The sequence below is a fragment of the Manis pentadactyla genome, chromosome 3 (genome assembly GCF_030020395.1).
Source record: "Manis pentadactyla isolate mManPen7 chromosome 3, mManPen7.hap1, whole genome shotgun sequence".
Taxonomy (NCBI): Eukaryota; Metazoa; Chordata; class Mammalia; order Pholidota; family Manidae; genus Manis; species Manis pentadactyla.
Window position 1 is genome coordinate 34623808 of NC_080021.1, and position 25594 is coordinate 34649401.

The 25594-nt window shown below is 33.5% G+C and overlaps 1 protein-coding gene across 7 annotated transcripts in view; it reads right to left on the bottom strand.

Annotated features, from left to right (window-relative positions):
• The window catches only part of OXR1 (oxidation resistance 1), a 494380-nt gene that overhangs the window by 39435 nt on the left and 429351 nt on the right, over positions 1-25594 (bottom strand). For all 7 annotated transcript variants that reach the window (XR_008996220.1, XM_036876243.2, XM_036876246.2 and 4 more), the window contains 4 exons: positions 19507-19659; positions 7691-7875; positions 4231-4982; positions 1162-1330 (listed from right to left, as the gene is read on the bottom strand). Coding sequence is in view for 6 of the 7 variants with exons in the window: in XM_036876243.2 (XP_036732138.2) it covers positions 1162-1330; positions 4231-4982; positions 7691-7875; positions 19507-19659 (1259 nt within the window). In the remaining variant the exon portion in view is untranslated. The remainder of the gene's footprint in view (positions 1-1161; positions 1331-4230; positions 4983-7690; positions 7876-19506; positions 19660-25594) is intronic.

Consider the following 25594-nt stretch of genomic DNA (forward strand, 5'->3'; position numbering starts at 1 on the left):
CTCTTCATAGTATGTTAGCACACAAAACATAGCCAAATATAGTCTTATAAGGTAGAAATAGTATCTAACTCTGGACAAAGGGTAACCATGCTTACTGTACATAATAAAAGGTTTAGGTTGCCTAAATTCATGGTTCTTCTTCTGTAACATAACCCATGGCATGTAGAGCTCTCACATGGCCTTCTTCACATCACCCTATGGGAACTGAGGCTCAAAGAACTAATGCAAATGCTGATACTCTCGACTATAGCTATTGTGACTATGTTTTCTGCCAGGATGAAATAAACTGAGGCAGACCAAAATGTTAGCTTACAAGTAGGGTAAATCTTACACCTTTATTATTTTGACAATAGTCACAGAAAATCTTAAAATAATTATCATTTCAACTTATGCACACACACAGATGTGTATGTACATGTAATTGGTTGCAATAGGGGATAAAAATACAGTACCGTTAATAAGATTCTATGACTAGGTGTAATGGAAATACATGTTCAAAGAGAAAAAATAATGATACAAAAACTCTTTTAAAGAAGAGCACATTCAAGTAGTTTTTAAATGTATAGTTAGAGGGCAAACTGTTAGGAGGTTTATATTCTACTAGATATTTAACTTAAATGTATATACTGTACATAGTTTTAACTTAAAATGTATATACTGTACAGTGACACAACAGATATCCTTTACAATTACTTAAAACTTAGAATGAAAAATATTGTGTAGGGGATACAAAAAATAGTTTGAAGACACATCCTTTTAGTAGCTAATTTGGTGCTATATTTTATAGGAGGAATTCAGTAAGTATTTGAGGAAATTTCAAAAAAGGGATTATACATTATTACCTGCCTTGAAGTATAGGACATAACTGTCAATATTTTGATGACCCCTTTTATGCTAAGATATTTAAAGTAAGCTTCTTTATTACTAAAACTGGGTACACATTCACATTTTTGCATTAAACCAGAAAGGGGAATAACATTAAAAATGAGATAGAGTATAAAATAGAGCTAAATGATTTTGAATAGATTTAATGTCAAGTTGAATCATAAACTATGTTTGAACAGTACTTTGCTATTTCAACAGGATATGTTATGTACAAAATAATTTTTAATTCAAAGAATTTCAATAATGTTTACATAATTTTTTGTTGTTGTTTTTTACCTTTCTTGGGGGACAGCGAACCAGTACTCATGTTTCTTATCTCTCTGTGCATACTGCTGCATTGTCGCGCTTGCTTGAGATACAAACGTTTTCCTCATTGGTTTTCCAACTCTGAGACATAAGAACTTATGTAATTGGTGCCTTTTCTTTTCTTTTAGAAGTACAGAACCTAGAATTGAGATGCAGAAAATGTTTATTCAGTTCTTATACACCATACTTAAATAATTTAGATTAAGGATTTATCTTCAGATTTCTGACAAATAATCACCGAATAAAACTTCAAATTTATTGATACACACTTAGGTGAATTCTCTTAAGTAACTTGTATGGTTTTCCATCAAAGATACAGTAACGGGCACAGCAAGACTAATGAACTAATAGCCAAGTTATGAACTGAAGTTATGACTAAAGGTAGTAGGAAAAAATGTGAAAGCTTCAGGAACTCCTTCATTAAATTTCTGTAGCAACTCTACTAATTACACTAATTATGTTAATATAATTTTCTGCACATTCTCTATCAGCATTCTAAAATAATATATAAATAAGTTTGTAGAATTTTTAAATTTTTATTATTGTTGTTACAGACAAAATTTTTTTTTAAATTTCTGAAGCTTTTACATACATAGGAAGGTATGATAAAACAATCCACAATATGCTAGATTCAGCCATTTGTTTGGACAGTTTATCAAGTTGAAATGAAGTATAACTCTTCCAAATAAAGATGTTGACATAAAACACACAGAGGATCTGACAATATACTTGAATTCAGGATCCTGGACATTCATTCATTTATGAAGGTGGCACACAGTGGAGGAAACAGCACTTAGTGTCAAATCTGGGTACTTAGTCATGGCTTTTTTCTGTGTAATATTGTGCAAGATAATGTATCTGACCCCTAGTATTTGTATTTGGTTAAAGAGTAAGCTTCTACCATCTTCTCTGTAATCATATTTCACAGTTTTACATTTATTAAGCAGTTTTATATTATGAAGTCATTAAACATAAGAAACTTTGAATAATTTCCTATATTCCTAATCTCAAATTACCTAAAATCAGTTACTTAAAACTAATTTTAATCCCACTCTCCCACAAAAAAGAAACTAAACAATAACAATCAAGGACATCTATCTAAATATGTCTAACAATTTTTCTCCTTCTAGTATTTTGTCATAATAGAAATTTCTTTACCAAACCCTGTACTCCAACAAACCCACTCAAAAGAAAGTAGCCTTCCACATTATTGGATTAAACAGAACCTCTTATTTTATCTTTCTCAGAGATTTCAAAATCTAAAGCAACCATAAGATGCAAAGGTATCAATATATTCATACCAGCATTCTTAACAACACCTAAGAAAATATCTTAACAATATGACTTAATAACAATTGAGTATTTTAACAATAGAAAATGGTTAAGTTACTAGGCCATTAAAACCCTGTTTTCAAAGAACTTATTTTATGACATGGTAAAATGTTCATGACATAAAATTTAAGCAAAAAAAGCAGGATAAATGCTACATATAATATGACCCTGACTTTATATAAAAATATATATTTATAGATACATAAAAATGTCAAAATTGTATATATATATATATATATGTACATATATATATATGTACATATATATATATATATATACACACACACACCAAAGATAAAAGATATATATACCAAATGTTAAAAATTATTATCTTTGCAGGTATTTTTTTAATAAATTTTCTAGAAAACTCCTATATTTGTCAAATGTTCTTTAATGAACATTCATTAGTTCTGAATAAAGAAAAAAGTACTACAAAAAAAGAAATATTTGATCTTTTATAGAACTTGCTTCAAGTAAATGTATTCCTTAGCATCTACTTAGGTCATCAGGATATGAGATGATGCAAAGAAAACTCAGTATTTTAAAAACTGAATCAAACCCTGTACACCGCTGGTGGGAATGTAAAATGGTGCAGCCATTGTGGAAAATAGTTCAGTGGTTCCTCAAAAAATTAAACATAGAATTACCATAGGATGCAGCAAATCCACTTCTGGGTATATATCCAAAAAAACTGAAAGGAGGAGTCAAATTTGTATACCAATGTTCACAATGGCATTATTCACAACAGCCAAACTGGAAATAACCCAAATGTCTATCACTAAATAAACAGATAAAGAAAAATGGTATGTATAATAGAATATTATTCAGCTTTAAAAAAGAAAGAAATTCTGACATATGCTTTGAAATAGAAGAAAACTGAAAATATTATGCTAATGGATATAAGCCACATACAAAAGGACAAGTATTATATGATTTCCTACACAAATTCTATAAAAAGTATATAAAGTGTGTATATTATATAAAAAGTTCATAAGGAAATCAATCTGGAATCAATATTCCAAAAGAATAAAAGAAATGTTAGCTAAGATATCTGAGCTGCACACTATTTAATGCATAATATATTAAGTAGAAACACTGTATATACAAATAAAAGACTTTTACCACAATTTTCCTAATAATATCAAAAAACAAAACTGAAAGATAAAATGGTCTTTTAATTTATCCTTAGGGCTACTTTTTAAAAGAAAACATTTAATCAGACAATGATGGAACTTCTAATCTTTGGAAGGATTTTAGAAATATTTTTATTTCTAACTGTACTTTTAAAAAGAGATGGAATTACAGCTTTGGCAATTACAAACTGTAACTAGGATATTATCTGTGCAATGAAAAAAGGCATTTTAATGAGGTAACATACCAAGAAGTAAAAGAAAAAAATGAAGAAATTGGTGGTATTACAGAGCTTGCATGTACTTTTAAGAAAAAAGTTGTGTACAGATAGAATGCAGTGAGTTGGGAATCTTCAAACGCCATGGAAAAGATGCTCATTATGTGTATTATTCCCCAAGCGATAAGACAAGACAGTAGAAACTAGAGACCATACATACACTTGTCCCCAGAGGAACACCATCAGTCAAGGACCACTAGATTGTTCTTCAAAGCAAAGAGCAGCTTCTGAGTCAGTGAGGAAAGAGGGAGATGGTATGCAATAAGATAAACTAACTTTATGTACTCTTTAATACTTACCTTCTATCTCAGCAGTTGCTATTTTATGCTTAATTTCTTTTTGTGATACCTGCTGAATATTTTCCCTTTGCTGCTTAGTTTGTTGCATAGTATGGGTTTTCCAAAGTTTCCGTAGCTCTTCTACCTCTGTTTCTGAGTCCTGATTTTGCTCCTTTCCTTGTTTTCCTTTGACAGTTTGCTTTTGTTTAATATCTGTTGCCTCCCCACACGGCATACTTTCTTTTTTAAGCTCTTCTTGGTGTAGTGAATTCTCATGAAGAAAATCCTGGTCTACATTACTTTTCACAATTGTGCTTTGTTCTTTAGGGCCTGATATTTCTTGGAAATTACCTGTAGCCTGATCTCCTTCATTCGTGGCCATTTCAAGATGACTTACATCAGTTTTAAGAGGAGTCCCAACTTCATTTGCAGAATGTCCAGAATCAGATCTTAAGTGATCAGGAGTACTAGTAGACTCTGATATGACTGTCAAACATTCTACTCCAATCTGACTGACAGTTTGCACAGATTCTGATGACGCATCAGATGACTTATCTTGTCGCAGCTCATCTGAAGAGACAAGCTCCTCTCGTATAGGAGAGAGTTCTGATTCTGTGAACACGTCTTCAGAAAGAGACTCCTCAGTGCTCCTTGGAGCAGTGCTGGCACTGTCATTACCTGCATCTCGAGTTCTTGAGTCTATTTCATCAGTATTACTTCTTGTCATTTTCTTTAAATGGCAGAAGTCCCTTCCTGATAACTGATCTAACTCTCTGTCAATAAATAAAATTAAATCTTATTAGACTTTTAAATTATAGAATTCGATTTTCCCCAAACTTAATTAGTATCACTAAAAAGGCTTTTCTAAGAGGATGTAGACTATATCTCTATCTCTTAACAGAAAGAATGTAAAAAATTAGATTAATATACGCCATATTATTAAGTCAAGCATTTGCATCAACAGCTTAAGATCTGGGAAACATCAATATAACATTTCCTGAATGAATCTACCTGAAAAGAAGTTGAAGATGTAAACTTTGGGTGAAGTTACAATCTGAACTAAAATCTATTCATTGATGGAATATAGAATATAAGCTTGGATAAAATTTTGATTAAAATTTTAAATGTCAAAGTAAAAATACATTGATATTACACATATGTGTGCACACATTTATTTACATTTACAGAGAGATTAAACTAAAACATATGGTTCAAATGCAAAGCTGAAAACTAACTGGAATAGGACTGAGACAAAAGTACTCAGAGGAATTCTTCCAGCGACTAGCAACAGTTCTTAACCATTCTAAGAAAACTTGTTCAGCTAAAGTGTTTAGATATTAGAGAGCAGAATGGTTCATATATCCACATTTAATAGCTTTAGGATATGTAAACACTAATGTCCAAAAATTAGACAGTTTTAGTTCTGGAAGGGGATAGTACAAACATCTTGGCATGTATACATGAGTAATTCAAAATGATGGTTAAAAGCAGTTTGTGGTAAATGGAAACTGGATGAGTTCTTAGTGGAAAAAGTATTAACATTTATGCAAGCTTTAGAATAGAAAATACTGGGAAGTAAACTGACACAAAAATAATTGGCTACCTCTAGAAGCTGGGTAATTCTCTCATTTACTTTTTTTTATTTTTCATTTTTTCTATAATGCCTATGCATAATTTTTATAATCTAGATAGGTAAATACACTTTTTTAAAGTATTACATTAGCTGAAGTCCAAGTCATACCTCTGCTTTTCTTGCATTTGATTCACCTTAAGAAACACAAGCATTTCATTTGTGCTATTAAATATAGTGTCATCTACTGGTGAGCCACTCAAACTGCATACACAGGGTCTTGAAACTTGGCAAGTTTTGAGAATCTATCTGTACATTTAGCAAGACCCTTAGGTTAGAGATAAAGTTAACAGTGTAACAGGATATATATTTAGTTAAGTGCTATAAAACTTCAGAGACTAAATATTTAGTTATGCCAGTAATGCTGATACTTATATAATTCCAGAACACCTTTGCAATCAACTCCCCAAGCATTACAAGACAGAAGAAAATCAATCAAATCTTCTATGTCATTTTTGCCATACTTGACATTATTCTGCAAAACCACTTACTGTATCTGATTTGTTGCCAAATACTGTTTTTGGTCAAGTTATAAGGCAGGATTGAAAGATATTTCTTTTTGGAGCATTCTTTTGAAATATTCAGATCAAAGGCATGGTCTTTCCAGGTGACATTCTGATAAAACAGTGATTTGCAAGAGGAGGAGCCCTATAGAATCCTTGTATAAGTTACAGATCATTCAGTGTAGGAGAATCCCACAGTATCAGAATACAAATGGAGCAGCAGGGTAACAGAAGGTGAATCTCACCAATGACTGATAACATATATATAATATATCTGGTTTCTGTTCTATTTAATCTTATCCTTCACTCCTTCACCTTTGTCTTTATCTCTTCACCCACCTCAATAATCCCTATCTGCTGAAAAGGACTTTGGATGATGATAACTAACTATAGAAGATATTCTTGGAATGATCTGCACCTCTAAAGATGAATTTACCAAGCCAGAATAACATCCATTGGGTGGAAGGTATAATGGAGACTTTCTGAATAGGGATTTTATTCTATCACAGGTATCCTAACAACTCATGTAGTCTGCCTCAGAAACAAAAATAACTGGCTCTTCTCCTTTGTAATTAGTTCTGTACCATAAGGGTTCAATTTTAAAACAGCCATTTTCATCTGTGTGGCTAATACAGGGATATACACCTCAGTATCAGTTAAAGTAAAGCCAGTTTTTAAACTGCTGACAAAATCATATATGGAGGAATAGGGGTGTTCTTCTCTGTTATATGTTACTTTCTTATTTCCTACTTCTCTTTCCTTTCCTTGTATACCTATCTTTTATCTTTTTTTATTGCACTCCTTCCTTTTCTCTCTGGTCATTTCTTTAGTCAAGCACATTACTTTCAAAGGTTGTGCTAATCTGCAGACTCACACCTGTTATCACAATCACACCAATCCCCTGACCTGTATATTCCAACATTAAATCTGTATTTGTGCAATCTGTGGATCTTCTCTAAACCCCACACCTAACTCTTCAGGCTCTTCTAAGGAAAATTTGAAAGCTACCCGAGATTATTAGTATTACCTTAAATTAGTCATAGAAATAATTTAGAATTCTGAATGTAGTGCCTGATTAAAAAGGGCTGGCTAACACTGAATTAAATGAGTCCTATAGGTTACTTTTAAATATCCAAGTCTCTGACTAAATGTATAAATCTAAATCTAAAACAATTCCTAACTATTATGGGTGAATTAAGAATAATCTTTTCAATATGATATATATTTCATTACAGGTAAAATGAAAAGTAGCTATAATAAAACTAATAAAAAATACTTAAGAGTATTAGACCAGGATCAACTATCCAGATGCAATAAAACTGCAAAGGAATATAAATACCACTCTTACATGGGTAAGGATTCCTTTATTTTGCTATCCAAAATTTCTGTGTACATTGCAGCTGACATCACCTCTTCCATTGGACACATGATGCCATATTCCTCACAGCCATTCTCTTGAACCAAGGGGTCAGTTTTATGTGGATCAAACATTATATTATTTGGTGTAACTAGCAGCACACCACTGACTGTGCCCTAAGATGAGAAAAGAAAATACCATTTAATCTTCAAAATTTAAATTTTCAAAAAGTATTCTAGCTCTTTTCGTAATTTTCTCCTAATGTTAGGCCATCTACTCTATATAAAAGCTGTATATTCAAGCACTTCAGCCAGCATTCTCAAGAGAACATTTTAATAAAACCCAGTAAATTCTCCTCTTTAGCAGAAGCAAAATACAAAAAATATCATATTCACCCCCAAACAAATCAGGCATTAACATTTAGCTTCAGTAAATTACTGAGTTATCTCAGTAAGATAACTTCAGGAATGTAAAAAGGGATGGTGAAGTCCTGTTAAGACATCAGCAGTATTTTACATTAATCTGCTAGTGCTGCCTGTGTTGTTCCCTCAACACAAGTACCAAATACAGTTTCATGTATATAATGCATGTGTTGATAACTCATTCCATTATAAAAGGAAAATAGCATAATGTCCTTTAAACATTAAAAAAAAAAAATCTGTTTCTACCTAGCTATGTGACTTTGGGCAAGCAAAGCCTCTGGGCCTCAGTTTCTTCATCTGTAAAATTAGGTATATTAGAGGACTTCTAAGATACACAGTAATCATTTTTAATTTAATCATGAAAAGTTGTGACATTTTAAATATTTATAGAAATACCTATACAAATGTGTAGTCTAACCCTTTCATTTTACATATGAACAAACTAAAGTCCATAGAAATCTGATCTCACTAATTTTATCTAATATTTATTTAATGCTCTGTGTCATACTTTATATGTATTATTGTTCATCTGATCTTCACAATCATGCTATGAGTATACTGATGGAGAAATTAAGGTTCAGAGGGGCTAGGAAACTTGTCCTAAATAATAAACAACATAGCTAACTATAGGCAAGCCTCATTTTATCACATTCCACTTTATTGTGGAATTATTCCACTTTGCAGATATAGTATTTTTTACAAATTAAAGGTTTGTGGTAACCCTGATTGCAAGCAAGTCTATTGGTGCTATTTTTCCAACAGCATCTGCTCACTTCATGTCTCTCTGTCACATTTTGGTAAATCTCACAATATTTCAAACTTTTTCATTATTATTATTTTAGTGAACTTAGTAATCTATGATCAGTGATCAGGACTCCCTGAATGATGAGATGATGGCTAGCATTTGTTAGCAATAAAGTATTTTTTTATTAAGGTACATATATTGTTATTTTTAGACATAATGCTATTGAAGAGTATTCTTAGACTATAGTGTAGCATAAATATAACTTTTATATACACTGGAAAGCCAAAAAATTCATCTGACTTGCTTTATTGTGATACTTTATTGCAGTGGGTGGTCTGGAACCAACCCACAATATCTCTGAGGTATGCCTGTAATATGTGGTAGAACCAAGATTCAAAATCTAGGCACTCTGCTTTTCACTATAATCCTTCCATATTTGAGTCACAGAGTATAATCACTCCAACTTCAGTGCCAAATTTTTGCCAAATATTCCTTAATCCATGTTTTTAAACTCCCATTCATGTAAGTGTGAAAATGAAAAGCCAAACAGAATTCTAAAAATAAACCAAATAATTACTTTCAAGTTCTTTTTGTCTTTTTTTCAGAAGCTATTAAAGAAAATAAAAACAAGCCCTGCTTGATTGGGTATCACACCAAATAATGAAAGATAAAAGACTATGACTTGGGAACCTATCCCAACAGAGAAAAAAGCTTTTCCTGATTTTTTTTCAATCTCAAGTACACAGTAATTTAACCATTATAATTACTGTTGATAAATTTCCAAAATTTCTATATAAATAACCTTGACTGCAATCAATGTACAAAAGAAAAAAGAAAAGATGACTTGCATGAGAAAGCATTTTTTCCAGCTTTCCTCCATGCATTAGAATAAACAAAGTGAGCCTCCAACAAGAAATCATGTTCTAAGAACACTAGGCTGCAGGCTGTTCCTAATCCTGCCAATGACTTTACCTTTGCTTTGATCCTTAAATAAAACTTTTATTCAAATACTTAAAACTGAAATTCTGCTTCTAGCCAAGAACTAATTCTGCTAAAGCTACTAAAATATACATACACCAAATATATGAAGTAACTGTTTTCAGATACTGGAATGCTGGGCATGATACCTGAATAAGGAGAAACAAATAAAATGAGCTCTAAAAATGCCTCAGCATACTGAGTGAAGACAGTTTCCAGGTACAGGAAGAGAAAGGAAAGAGAAATGAGGACTCCCCACTGAGAAAGTATTGGTGAGCTATAGAGGATACTTTTTAAGCTTCCAGCTGAGTACTGATTGCCACCTGTACGTATGGCAACTAGGTAAGGATGAGAAAAGAAGCACTCAAAAGCAGCACAGGAAACAATCCCTAGGGTCCAGAGAGTCAGGAATAATTTGTGTTCTCACCAACCAGAGCAAAAAAACCTTGTAATTTATAGGGTCTCAAAATACTCAAAAGAGTATTCTCTCAGGAAGGGAGAAAATTAGCTATAGACTAAAACTGCTTTGCTCCTGCCTAAAAAAACTTAGAAACAAGCCAGAATAGGATCAAGCTGTTTATAAGAAACAACTGTATCACAGAAAAAAAGTCTATGAATACATAAATACAAATATATCCAGCACACAGTAAGATAAAATTCATATCTGATATCCAATTAAAAATTACTAGAGGGGCAGAGGATTAAAGATGGCAGTGTGAGAGGTGAGACAGAGGCTTCCTCCTAAAACTGCATATAGTACGAAAATACAATTAATAAAAATAATCCTGAAAGAGCAACAGAAAAGAGGACTGCGCCAAATTGCATACACCTGGAGAAAAGAATAAACCTCACAGAACAGGGTAACGTACCAAAGACGTGGCCCGGCGGGAACCAAGCCCTCCTCCCACCCCAGCTCACCAGGGAGAGGAAGAGAAACAGAGCAGGGAGGGAGTGGGGGCCTGGGACTGCTGAATACCTAACTCTGGAGATCTGGTCTGGGAGCACAAACCTACATTTCACAGTGCTTGCATGTTACTCTCATGATTAGGGGACTGAAAAGCTAAGACAGGCAGAATTCCTGGAGAGACTGAGATTCCAGCCACTTGCAGAAAGCAGGATCCATATACAGCTGCTCAGGGACAAAAGAAAGGTAGGCAGTCTGAGAGACTTCCTAACAGCATGAGGGCTGCTTAAGGGGAAAGGACTGCACAGAGCTTACTGCTCAGGAGAAAGGACAGGTAGACAAAATCGTCCAGGTGCACTATGCCCAGCAGGATGGGAACTTTCATGATTTTCAGGCACTCCAGGCTCCCTGGCTGACTACACAGCTCCAAGAACCCCCTCTGTGATACACAGTCTACTGAGCCTTTCTCCCTCCAGCCCCACCTGGTTCACAAACCGGCAAATCTTACCTTGGTGTTAGGCCAGCCAGAGGGAAGACCTGTCTACAGCAACTACAAAAACAAAGCATAGAGGATTATGCCTGAGTGCTCGACCCACTGGTTCTGGCAGTGGAGACAGGCATAGCGGCCGGGAAGCAGGAACCAGCTCTTTCCTCCCCTCAGGCACCGATACCGCTCCCCTGTGACCCCTGACATTGCTTCAGGGGCTGAGCAGCTCCAGAGCGTAGAGCTCCTGGGAACTAGAGGGCGCCATATACAAATATGAAATGCCAAAGGAACCTGGTTCAAAGTAAAATTATGAATACAACTCCTGAGAAAGAGTCAAATGACATCAACCTCATGAATCTTACTGAAAGGGATTTCAAAATAAAAATCATTAACATGCTCGTGGAGGTACAGAAAAATATTCAAGAACTCAGGAATGAATTCCAGTCGGAGCTCCAAACATTATGGAACACAGTATCAGAAATGAAACATACAATGGAAAGTTTTAAAAACAGATAAGATACAGTGGAGGAGATGATGAATGAAACAGAAATTAGAGACAAGGAATACAAAGAAGCTGAGGCACAGAGAGAAAAAAGGATCTCTAAGATTGAAAGAATATTGAGAGAACTGTGCAACCAATCCAAACGGTACAATATTCACGTTATAGGGGTATTAGAAGAAGAAGAGAGAGAAAAAGGGATAGAAAGTGTCTTTGAGGAGGTAGTTGCTGAAAACTTCCCCAATATGGGTAGGAGATAGTCTCTCAAGCCATGCAGGTGCACAGATCTCCCAACACAAGGGACCCAAGGAAGACAACACCAAGACATATAGTAATTAAAATGGCAAACATCAAGGATAAGGACAGACTATTAAAAGCAGCAAGAGAGAGAAATAAGACCACATACAAAGGAAAGCCCATCAGGCTATCATCAGACTTCTCAGCAGGAACCTTACAAGCCAGAATGGAGAGGCATGATGTATTTAATGTAATGAAGCAGAAGGGCCTGAAACAAAGAATACTTTATCCAGCAAGATTATCATTTAAATTTGAGGGAGGGATTAAACAATTCCAGATAAGCAAAAGGTGAGAGAATTTATCTCCCACAAACCATCTCTACAGTGTATTTTGGAGGGACTGCTATAGATGGAGGTGTTCCTAAGGTTGAATAGTTGTCACCAGAGGTAATAAAACCACAGTAAAGAAAGAAGAACAGTTAATTACTAAGCAAATGAAAAATTAAATCAACTAAACCCAAAGTCAATTAACGGAAAGACAAAGAGTACAGAATATGATACCTAATATATGAAGAAAGGAGGAGGAAGAAAAAGGAAGAGAAAAAAAGAACCTTTAGATTGTGTTTGTAATAGCATACTAAATGAGTTAAGTTAGACTCTTAGATAGTAAGGAAGTTAACCTTTAACCTTTGAAAACCACAAATCCAAAGCCTGCAATGGCAATAAGTACATACCTATCAATAACCACCCTAAATGTAAATGGACTGAATGCACCAATCAAAAGACACAGACTCACTGAAACGATAAAAAACTAGGACCCATCTATATGCTGCCTACAAGAGACTCACTTTAAACCCAAAGACATATACAGACTAAAAGTGAAGGGACGGAAAAAGATATTTCATGCAACCAATAGAGAGAAAAAAGGTGGAGTTGCAGTACTAGTATCAGACAAAGTAGACTTCAAAACAAAGAAAGTCACAAGAGACAAGGACATTATATAATGATACAGGGGTCAATCCTACAAGAAGATATAACCATTATAAATGTCTATCCACCCAACACAGGAGCACCTACATATGTGAAACAAATACTAACAGAATTAAAAGGGGAAATAGAATTCAATGCATGCATTCTAGGAGACTTCAACACTCCACTCACTCCAAAGGACAGATCAACCAGACAGAAAATTAGTATGGAGACAGAGGCACTGAACAACACATTAGAACAGATGGATCTAACAGACATCTACAGAACTCAACATCCAAAAGCAGCAGAACACACATTCCTCTCAAGTGCACATGGAACATTTTCAAGAATAGATCATATAGTAGGCCAGAAAAAGAGCCTCGGTAAATTAAAAAAGATATTGTACCAACCAGTTTCTCACAAAGGTATGAAACTAGAAATAAACTGCGCAAAGAAAATGAAAAATCCCACAAACACATGGAGGCTTCACAACACGCTCCTAAATAACCAATGGATCAATGACAAAATAAAAACAGAGATCAAGCAATATATGGAGACAAATGACAACAATAATTCAACACCACAAAATCTGTGGGACGCAGTGAAGGCCATACTAAGAGGACAGTATATTGCAATACAGGCCTACCTCAGTAAAGAAGAACAATCCCATATCAGCAGTCTAAACTCCCAATTAATGTAACTAGAAAAAGAAGAACAAATGAGGCCCAAAGTCAGTAGAAGGAGGGACATAATAAAGATTAGAGTGGAAATAAATAAAATCGAGAAGAATAAAACAATAGACAGAATCAATGTAAGCAGGAGACGGTTCTTTGAGAAAATTAACAAAATAGTTAAACACCTAGCCAGACTTATCAAGAAAAAAAGAGGGTCTATTCACACAAAGAGAATCAGAAATGAGAAAGGAAAAATCACCAAACACACCACAGAAATACAAAGAATTATTAGAGAATACTATGAAAAATTATATTCCAACAAACTGGATAACTTATAAAAAATGGACAACTTTCTAGAAAAATATAACCTTCCAAGGCTGACCCAGAAAGAAACAAAATCTGAACAGACCTATTATCAGCAATGAAATTGAACTGGTAATCAAAAAAGTACCTAAGATCAAAGGCCCTGTACCAGATGGCTTCACAGCTGAATTTTATCAAACATTTAGTGAAGACCTAATACCCATCCTCCTTAAAGTTTTCTGAAGAGTAGAAGAAGAGGGAATACTTTGAAACTCATTCTATGAGGCCAGCATCACTCTAATACCAAAACCAGGCATAGACACCACAAAAAAAAAAAAGAAAATTAGAGACCAATATCCCTGATGCACATAGATGTAAAAATACTCAACAAAATATTAGCAATAAAAAATACATCAAAAAGATCATCCATCATGATCAAGTAGGATTTATTCCAGGGATGCAAGGATGATACAACATTCGAAAATCCATCAACATCATCTACCACATCAACAAAAAGGAGGACAAAAACCACATGATTATCTCCACAGATGCTGAAAAAGCATTTGACAAAATTCAACATCCATTAATGATAAAAACCCTCAACAAAATGGGTACAGAAGGCAAGTACCTCAACATAATAAAGACCATATATGACAAACCCACAGCCAACATTATACTTAACAGCGAGAAGCTGAAAGCTTTTCCTTTAAGAATGGGAACAAGACAAGGAAGCCCACTCTTCCCACTTCTACTGAACATAATACTGGACATGCTAGCCATGGCAATCAGACAACACAAAGAAATAAAAGGCATCCAGATTGGCAAGGAAGAAGTTAAACTTTCCCTGTTTGCAGATGACATGGTATTGTACATAAAAAACCCTAACGAATCCACTCCAAAATTACTAGATCTAATATATGAATTCAGCAAAGGTGCAGGATCCAAAATTAATAAGCAGAGATCTATGGCATTCCTACACACTAACAATGAACTAGCAGACAGAGAAATCAGGAAAACAATTCCATTCACAACTGCATCAAAAAGAATAAAATACCTAGGAATAAACCTAACCAAGGAAGTGAAAGATCTATACTCCGAAAACTACAAGACACTCATGAGAGAAATTAAAGAAGATATCAATAAATGGAAACACATCCCATGATCATGGGTAGGAATAATTAATATTGTCAAAATGGCCATAATGCCTAAAGCAATCTACAGATTCAATGCAAACCCTATCAAAATAACAACAGCATTCTTCAACGAACTAGAGCAAATAGTTCTAAAATTCATATGGAACCACAAAAGACTCTGAATAGCCAAATCAATCCTGAGAAGGAAGAATAACGCTGGGGGGATTATGCCCCCCAACTTCAAGTTCTACTACAAAGCCACAGTAATCAAGACAATTTGGTACTGGCACAAGAACAGACCCATAAACCAATGGAACCGTTTATGGTCAATTAATATATGATAAAGGAGCCATGGACATACAATGGGGAAATGACAGCCTCTTCAACAGCTGGTGTTGACAAAACTGGACAGCTCCATGCAAGAGAATTAAACTGGATTACTGTTTAACCCCATATACAAACGTAAACTCAAAATGGATCAAACACCTGAATGTAAGTCATGAAACCATAAAACTCTTAGAAGACAACATAGGCAAACATCTCCTGAATATAAGCCTGAGCAACTTCTTCCTGAATGCATCTCCTCGAGCAAGGGAAAGAAAAGCAAAAATGAACACATGGGCCTACATCAAACTAAAAAGTTTCTGTATGGCAAAGGACATCAACAGAACAAAAAGGCATGCTACAGTATGGGACAATATATTTGTAAATGACATATCCGACAAGGGGTTAACATCCAAAATACATAAAGAACTCACAACCCTCAACACACAAAAAGCAAATAACCCGATTAAAAAATGGGCAGAGGATATGAAGAGACAGTTCTCCAATGAAGAAATTCAGATGGCCAACAGAAACATGAAAAGATGCTCCACATCACTACTCATCAGGGAAATGCAAATTAAAACCACAATGAGATATCATCTCATACCAGTAAGGATGGCCAGCATCGAAAAGACTAAGAACAACAAATGCTGGTGAGGATGCGGAGAAAGGGGAACCCTCCTACACTGCTGGTGGGAATGTAAACTAGTTCAAGCATTGCGGAAAGAAATATGGAGGTTCCTCAAAAAACTAAAAATAGAAATACTATTTGACCTGGGAATCCCACTCCTTGGAATTCATGCAAAGAATACAAGTTCTCAGATTCAAAAAGACATATGCACCCCTATGTTTATCGCAGCACTTTATACAATAGCCAAGATATGGAAGCAATCTAAGTGTTCATCAGTAGATGAATGGATAAAGAAGATGTGCTACATATACACAATGGAATACTATTCAGCCATAAGAAAGAAACAAATCCTACCATTTGCAACAACATGGATGGAGCTGGAGGATATTATGCTTGGAGAAAGACAAGTGGCAAATGATTTCACTCATTTGTGGAGTATAAAAACAAAGCAAAACTGAAGGAACAAAGTAGCAGCAGACTCAGACTCCAAGAAGTGATTAGTGGTTACCAAAGGGGAGGGGTGTGGGAGGGCGGGTGTGGAGGGAAAAGGGGATTGAGGGGTATTATGTTTAGTACATATGGTGTGGGGCATCATGGGGAAAACAGTGTAGCACAGAGAAGGCAAATAGTAAATCTGTGGCATCTTACTACACTGATGGACAGTGACTGCATTGGGGTATGGGTGGGGACTTGATAATATGGGTAAATGTAGTAACCACATTGTTTTTTCATGTGAAATCTTCATAAGAGTGTATATCAATAATACCTTAATGAAAAATTTTTAAAAAAAAGGAAGAGCAGGTAAACTCACACAGTTGGAAATTGTAAAAAAAAAGAGAAAAAAAATTCCTAGAGATATAAAAAAAAATCCACAAGCTATGAGACACAGTGTTGAGCAACCCAAAATATTCATAGCTGGAATTCTGAGAGAGGATGGGAGAGAAAAAATATTTAAGGATATATGGCAGGCAGTTTTCCAAATTTGATGAAACTATTAACCCGCAGATCCAGGAAGATGAATAAATCCCAAGCAAAATAAATATGAAAAATACACCAAGACACATCATAATCAAATTGCTTAAAATCAAAATCAATGATAAACCATCTTTTATGCAACCAAAGAAAAAAATATATTTTGTACAGAATGCCAAACATAAAAATCACACAAGATCTGTCTTCAGAAGCACAGCAAACAAGAAAACAGTGCAGTTCTGAAAGAATAACTTAAACATTCTGAAAGATAAAGAAAACCCTGTCAGCCTATAATTTGATGATGCATGAAAATATCTTTCAAAAATAAACAAAATGCTAAAGATACATGGATAGTAAATAAGCATATGAAAAGATGCTAATTATCTTAAGTCATTAGAGAAATGAAAATTGAAACAATGAGTTAGCACTAAGACAAATTAGCATGGCTAAAATTGAAAACACTGACCACAGTGAATGCTGGTAGGAATCCAAAATGATCCAGCCACTTTGGAAGATAATTTGATAACTTCTTATGAAGCTAAAGACAGCCTTGCCATACAAACTAGTACTCTGCACTCCTTAATATTCAGCCAAATGAGGTAAAAACTTACATCTACACAAAACCTGCATATGGACGTTTATAGCAGATGTACTCACAAGTGCCCTAACTTGGAAGCAACCAGGATGTCCTTCAGTAGGTGAATGAAGTGTGGTAAAACCACACAGTTGAATATTATTCAGCAATAAAAAGAAGTGAGCTGTCAAGCAGTGAAAGAAATGGAGGATTCTTAAATGCATACTGCCAAGTGAAAGAAGCCAATCTGAACATAATTATATAATCATAACTGTATAATTCTTACTATATGATACTCTGAAAAGGCAAATCAAAGTAAAAAAGATCAGTAGTTTTCAGGAATTTAGGCGGAGGGATTATGAATGGGCAGAGCACAGAGGACTTTTAGGACAATGAAACTATATATGGTGGATACATGTCATTATAAGCTTGTCAAAGCCCACAGAATGTACAACACAAAGAATGAATTCTAATGTAAACTATGGAAACCCACTTCAAAGATACAGGCTAAAATAATAATAAAAAACATATTAACACTAATCAAAAGGAAGCTGAAATAACTATATTAATATCTATCAAAGTAGATTTCATAGCAAAGAATATTATTCAAGAACAAAAAGGGTCTTTCATGATGAAACAAGTCAATTCACCAAGACAATTTAAGAATTCTAAATGTTTTTACAACAGCAGAGTTTCCAAATACACGAAACAAAAACTGATAGAACTGAAAGAAGAGAGAAATTCACAGTTATAGTAAGGTGTTCATTTCAACATTCTTCTGTCAGTAATTGATATAATAGAAAATCAGTAGAGGTACAGAAGAACAACTCTATCACTCAATTTAACTTAACTGACAGAATATTCCTCCCAACAGCAGCAGAATACACATTCTTTTCAAGTGCACACACAACATTTATCAAGATATACCACATTCTGGACCATAAACAAGTTCTAATAAATTAAGCCTTTAACTATTAGATTGTTCTCCAATCACATGGAATAACATTAGAAATCAATAACAGAAAGATATATAGAAAATCTCCAATTATTTGGAAATTAACTAAAACACTCCTAAATATTTCACAGGACAAGGAAGCAATAAAGAGAAAATATTTTGAATTGAATGAAAATTAAAATACAACCTATCAAGATTGTGAATGCCATTAAAACAGTACATGGGGGAAATCTGTAGCATCAGACACCTCCTGTATTTCAAATGCTCATAATTTATGAATTATGACTATAAAGTAATGGTCCTCATGTGTGACCGTGAAAGGGTGTATCATGCTATAGCTACTTTCTAAGCAATACCTGGGTTTTTTTTCCAATTATTATTTTACTATATGCCTTTTGCAGGCTAACATTCTTTGCTTAGAAAAGCAGCAAGGTATGGTAGATGAAACATAAATTCAAACTAGGTTTGAATTCTGGCTGTGATCAAGAAACGTACTTATTAACCTTTTCTGAAAGTTTTTTCTTCCTGTGAAGAAGGAATAGAATTGCCTACTTCACAGGATTATTGAGTTGATAAAATAATTAAAACACTTTATATAGTTTCTGGCATATAGTAGGTACTCAGTAAACAGTGGTTATCTTCCTGTTTGTGTGTTATATTAAGTTTGCAATACTTAGCACTCCAAACAATTCCTAGTAATGGTCATTTTTTATCAGCTTTTAACAACATTCTACCAACAGCGAATTAGTTATTATAAATACCTTAGTGCAGTAAATTAATTTATATCCCATTGCCTTGTTCATTTACAATCTAGTGATCAGCTCAACAAATACAGTTTGTAAGTTAGTTATGAACAAGGTCCACACTAGTAGTTCTAAAACTTTTTAAAAAATACTCAAGCGTTTGTTGAAGTTGATGATTTAAAATCTATATGCCAAACTGATATTTTAGTAATAAATAAAGCATGATTAAAAGTTTTTTCCTAAAATGTTACTCATTACCTTGCCATTGGTAATATATTTGCAATTAATTTTAAGAAATTTCTCAGTAAATGCTTCTTCCTCTTCAGAAGTTGAAGATACAACTCGTGCAGGTCGAATACCAGTAAAAGTAGTTGAAAGAGTTGCTTCTTTTGGGTGGACTACATCAGGACTCTTTAAAATAAATAAATAAACAAAGGCACTTCAGAGAATAAATAAAAATAAGCACATTCAAAGCCAAATGAATAGCTTTCCCCATAAGTTTTCTTCCTTCTAATTACATTCTGGAAGTCAGCACAAAATATTCTTATGTTAAAAAAAATATATAGGAAAGAATGACACCATTTTCAGTTCAGTAAAGACCTAACATAAAGCCTAAACATACAGAATTCAATGTCTGTATGAATCATCTAGAGAATTTTGAAAACTACTTCTGTACCCACACCACACACATACACACACACTCACTCTCAGATGCTCCTGAGAAAAACCACTGGTCTTGATAAGTGGTTTATATCCCACGTATATTTTACTTAATAAATCTGTCAGGCATTGGGAACAGAGAAAGGGTGGAATGCAGTCTGTAATATCTAGGAATTCAGCAATCCATTCACTGGAAGAGCCCTTCAAAATCTCAAGCTTCAAAAGAGTTTATCAACACCATTCTATGGAGTGTTAATTAGTTTCAGTTCACAGATCAATTTTTTTGGTGACATGGACCATTCTCACAGTGAAGCCTATGGACCTCCTTGTCAGAACACTTCCTTGAATACTTAAAATACAGAATTATAAAGAAAGCAATTATATTGAAACACAATTATCAAAATATTTTGTAAAAGTTGGATATAGTTTATATATATATTCATACATATGCTTCTTCATTAATACATTAATTAACAAAACCTAGTGGTAACTCTGATCATTATAAGTTTGAAACAGATGGCTATAAATGAAATTTTGTGGTACCTACAGCTCTAAAGTGATTAAGAAAATACCTGGCAGTTCTATTGGTGACAGTCACGGGTATGCCTGGTGCTACTCTATAGTTTACTACTTATATTCTTAATTTTTAAAAAGTTATATTTCAAGTTCTTAAACCCTTTAGAACTCAGTTCCCTGCAAAGTTCAACATTCTGTTCAGTGAAGGAAAGCTAGACAGATATTTAATCTTTGTTTTAAATACTTCCACAGAGGCATTCCCTACCTGAGTAAATGCAGCAGTGCCTTGCAGAATGGTTTTCATAGTAACAAGGTTCTTTAGAGCTATAAGTTAAAATCTTTCATTTTGTAACTAATACCTAATAGCTCTGCTTTCACCTTTCAAAATAGTAAGACTGCTTCATTTTCAACCTCATAGACTGAGATACTTGTAAAAAGCTATCAAACTTCAACATAACTTTTTCTACTCTAATAAATGGATCTGATTCCTTAAAACTATATGAGGACAGAAGTTTTAGGCTTCCTTTCTAAATTTCATATACCCTTCTTAAAATGCAGGGTTGAATCCCAAGCATGTGGGCAGATACTCAACAGATGTTTTTTGAAGGAAGGACAGACCATGGCAGAATATTGCAAAACAACTATATTTAATACATGATTATATTTTTAATAAACCTAAAATGGAGTTAGAGTTTAATAGTTACATGACACTGTTCAATCACTAATACCAATTAACAAAGTTCTCTTCAATTTTATTCTTCTTTTGATGCAAATTAATATTATACTCATTCTGTTCTCTCTGGCAGTCACTATATCTAAGAGGTTTTTTTTTTAACATATATAAATTAATTTAGCACAGATAACTTAAAAGGGGATAGTAATAACATTAATGGATATTTTTAACACTTGTTATGTTTAAGTGTGTTATATGGATTTCAATTTTCATATCACTCATACTGGGTTACTTTAATTTTTGGAGGAAACTTATGCTTAGCTAAGTCCAGTAACTCCCCCATTGAATAAGATAAAGCTAAGATGCAAACCCATGTCGCCAACACATGAGGTAGTGGGCCTAACTATAGCAATACTATACACCTTCCCTTTAATATTTTTCTAAACAATTGATAAATGTGTGGAGGGGAAAACAGCCAATGCAGAGCCACTGGGAGGTCCCTACAAGTTGGCACAAAGCCATCAACTTATTGTGTTTATGATTGTTCAGTTACCTCTGAATCCAGTTGACATTATCTACTATGTAACCATATTATTCACAAAAACTATCAAATGCTGTCCTTAATGAAGATATACCCCATTGAACAACATGATCTCTGAGGTTCCCTCAAAGTCTCAAATTCTACAACTGAGCATCTATAGCAATCCCAGTTTGTCATAATCCTATTAAAAAGAATATATGAGATTATCTCAGCAAATGCTCAGAGTATGGCACAAAAGAGTACATCTATTTTAAAAAAGATCAAAGTTGTTCAGAGGAATCATAATCAGACCTCATTATAATTTACATATATTACATTATCCAAAGTGTCAGTATTTCTATGTAGCTGGTTTTGACTGGTATTTATAGATTCTGATTCTTAATGTAGTGATTTTTGAAGCTCATTTGAAAACTTTCTAAAGTACTTTTGTTCATTTTTGTTTTAGCCAATAGGGATGGAAAGGGCCTTAAAAATACAGTATAAACATCCATATGTAGAGTCTCAATTATTGCCCCAAATGTTCAAACATGCAAAAGCAAAGCAATGCTAAGACAAATGACCCAAAAAGGTTTATGTATGGTCATCGTTTTTATACAGTATGATTAAATGTTATACAATATGACTTGTATATTATCACTGTAAATCATTACCATAACCGAATTAGCAACTCCAAACTCTTCATTTCCCATCTTGCCTTGGCTTTGCTGAGCTCTTGCCCCTTTGAAATTGAAAATATGTAGAAATGTTCTCAGGTAACATATAGGAAAGGGACAGAAGTTTGAAGAGGAATAAAACATGCAGGCACAGAAATACCAACATTGGTATTTATTTCACACAACACACATAATATGAAATTTAAAGAAAATATTTACTTTTAAAGCAATGAAATTGTTTCTTCATTTAGTCCAACAGATATGATGTGTACTATTTACTTCTTATAAATTATTATGCTTAACCACCTCTCTCAGAATTTAATTAAATTCCACTTGAGACCAGGAATTTGAGGGTCTTAAAGTCAACACACAGGATAAAGTAAGATAAATTAAAAAATAAAAATATCATAGTGATGAGAAAGTAAAATGCAATTTTAAGAGTTATATTTGGGGCTTTGGATATGGCTCTGAACTTTTCAGGAACCAGGCTAAAAAGCAAAGCAGAATTAATTTTTAAGTTATAATTATGGGAATGATACTTCTATTCAGAGTCTAGAAGAACACTCTCACCTTGAGAGTTTAGCCATTTCTTATTGTAGTGTTACAAATACAGGAATTTACATAAAGAATTGCTTTCCTAAAATCTACATAAGTACAAAGTCCTACTATAAAGTTCCCCTTTTTCACATATTAACTATAAAATTTTGTACACAGAATGTAAGACCAAGGTATGATAAAAAGTACATATTAAAAAATTATAATTTCCTAATAAACTGTTTATATTTAAATTAGGTTTAAAAGCACCAAACCAAAATTATATAATATATAAATGATATATACTATAGAATTTGTTATTTATATATATGGTATTTATAGTTATTTAACTTTCTATTATAGCTAAATTATATAATATATAAATGATATATACTATAGAATTTATGTTATTTATATATATTTGTAGTTGTTATATAATCTATAAGCTTATAGATTATATAATAAAGTATATATATTTATAAATTAAAATTTAGATTTAAACACATGAAAGTTGAAATTGTAATCCATATATTCATTGTGTATAACAGGTAAGTATACATATTATATATTTTAGTGATTTTAAATTTATTTTAAGTTTAAATATGTAATATATACATATATAGAGAAAGAGGAAAAGTGGGGGAAATAAGGAAGGAAGGAGAGAGAGAAGGGACAGAGGTATGTTTGTGACTAGTTTAAGGATGGCCTGTGTGAGAACATTTCTTGAAGCATATGCAGTATTTAACCTCTTCAAACTATCCTGATATTTCTAACCAAATTTTTTTTTACTTCTTACACATCTGCTATTACTTTAATGTCTGTTTTCAGGTATACAATTTTAGTTCATGTGTCTCAGTCACAGATTGTCTGTACTGCTAGTCTTCACAATTTCATTAAGTAGGCAGTTCAAAAAGTAGTTAAGAACACAACACAAAATCTGGACATAGTCTCAGAGTTTCAACCCCACCTGTATCCCTCATTTACCACGTGACCTTGTTTAAAGCACTCATTCTCCACTCTAAGCCTTAGTTTCCTCATTGATAAGTGTACGGTGAGCTCTTTTAAAGTATTAACAGTAAGAGTACAATCACAGCTGATGCTTAAAGCTTTTGGTGTGCCTACTGCCCTGTTGCTACCTTATATATTTTCCTTCTCTAAGCATTCTAGACCTTTCATAGAATTTTTAACAATATTTTTTAAACTGTATTTTCTGACCATTGTGTATCAAATCCAATTGTTATAGTACTCTAATATTAAAGAGAATACAACTTTCTGCATATCTCATCCTTTAGTGGAGTACATTAGTTAAAGCAAAAATAAAGACTATTTGAAATCATTTCATTTTTCTACATTACTTGTTTTAAACATTTTTCCTCTGAATTTCATCTTGAATGTAGTGATATCACACTACTAGTTTTAGCCTAAAATGGCATTAGCCTAATGAGTAAATTTACAGTGCAGAGGAAAAACAAAAGGAGGTAAAAATACAACAAAAGATTCTATGTTTATAAGAGGATGTTTGATTTAAAGAATCTTACAAAGATGATAGTACAAAGTGGCAGCTATTAGTACACTCATGTAATAATGATTAAATACTATTTCTCTCTTTGGGCCCAATTATTTATTGGACAATATTAGTTTCTAAGTCATCAATTTCCAGCTATAAAATGATAATAAGGACTATAGACTCTATACCCAGCCTTCCTGGGTTGGAATCATAACTTGGCTAATAGTTATTCAAACACAAACTACTTAATCTCTCACCTGTGAAATAAATACTACATTGGGTCAGGTTCTGGAAAAATAGATGATACATCAATTTGAGTGATTTTTAAGAGAGTTTAATAATGCAACTATTTATGAAAGTATGCAGTGTATACAAAAATCCAGGGTGAAAAACAACAGGGGCTTCATTATTACCATAGGCCTAAAGAGGTAAGAGGGGAGAAACAGATACCTAATCCTGGTGACAGAGAGGGATCTGTGGCTCACAAGAGATGACATGTTAAGAATGAAGCCACTCTGGAATGAGCTTGTAGGTAGGGAGCTGGAGAATAAATATGCATCTTCCCCCTTTCCCTTTTATCTTCCGCCAATGCTCTTCAAAGACCAAAACCAAAAGAAGCAAAAGGTCAAGGGAGGCCACTGATGAAACCTACCACCCAAAGGAGAATAAGAAGGTTAAGGCTGGATCTGGAAGAGAAAACAAAGACAGCCGGGCCAAGTGCTTAACTCTTAAGTTTGAGGTAAGGAATAAATGATAACACTTTTAAAGTGCTTAGAAATTTATTTACCTGACATACTAAATTTTCACTACTTATCATTTATTTCATCTCACTTTGGTTCTACCTCCTTATGTGTGTCTTCATCAATATGTAAAGAAAAAAAGAGAATAAACTGTTTGAGGAAATTCTCAAAGATAATTATTTTTCTGTGAAATAAATTATTCAAAAAACCACCGAAGTTCTTATGCTAACAAAGCCAGAAACATAACATTTTGGCCTCATAGGTAAGCCACTGCAAAGCTGAACATTCAGGAAACCTATCAGTCATTATTAGAAATAAAAACTGTTAATTTCTGGGAAAAACATAACAATAATATATACATATAGAATGGGAGACATAAATATAATAATTATAATACAAAGACATAAGAACTTGAGATATGAATAAAGTTATGTAGGACTATCTTTGAGTCTAGTAATGAATATATTTCTAGGTAAAAAAATAAAATTACAGTTCATAAAACTACTGTTCAAAAGAAATTAT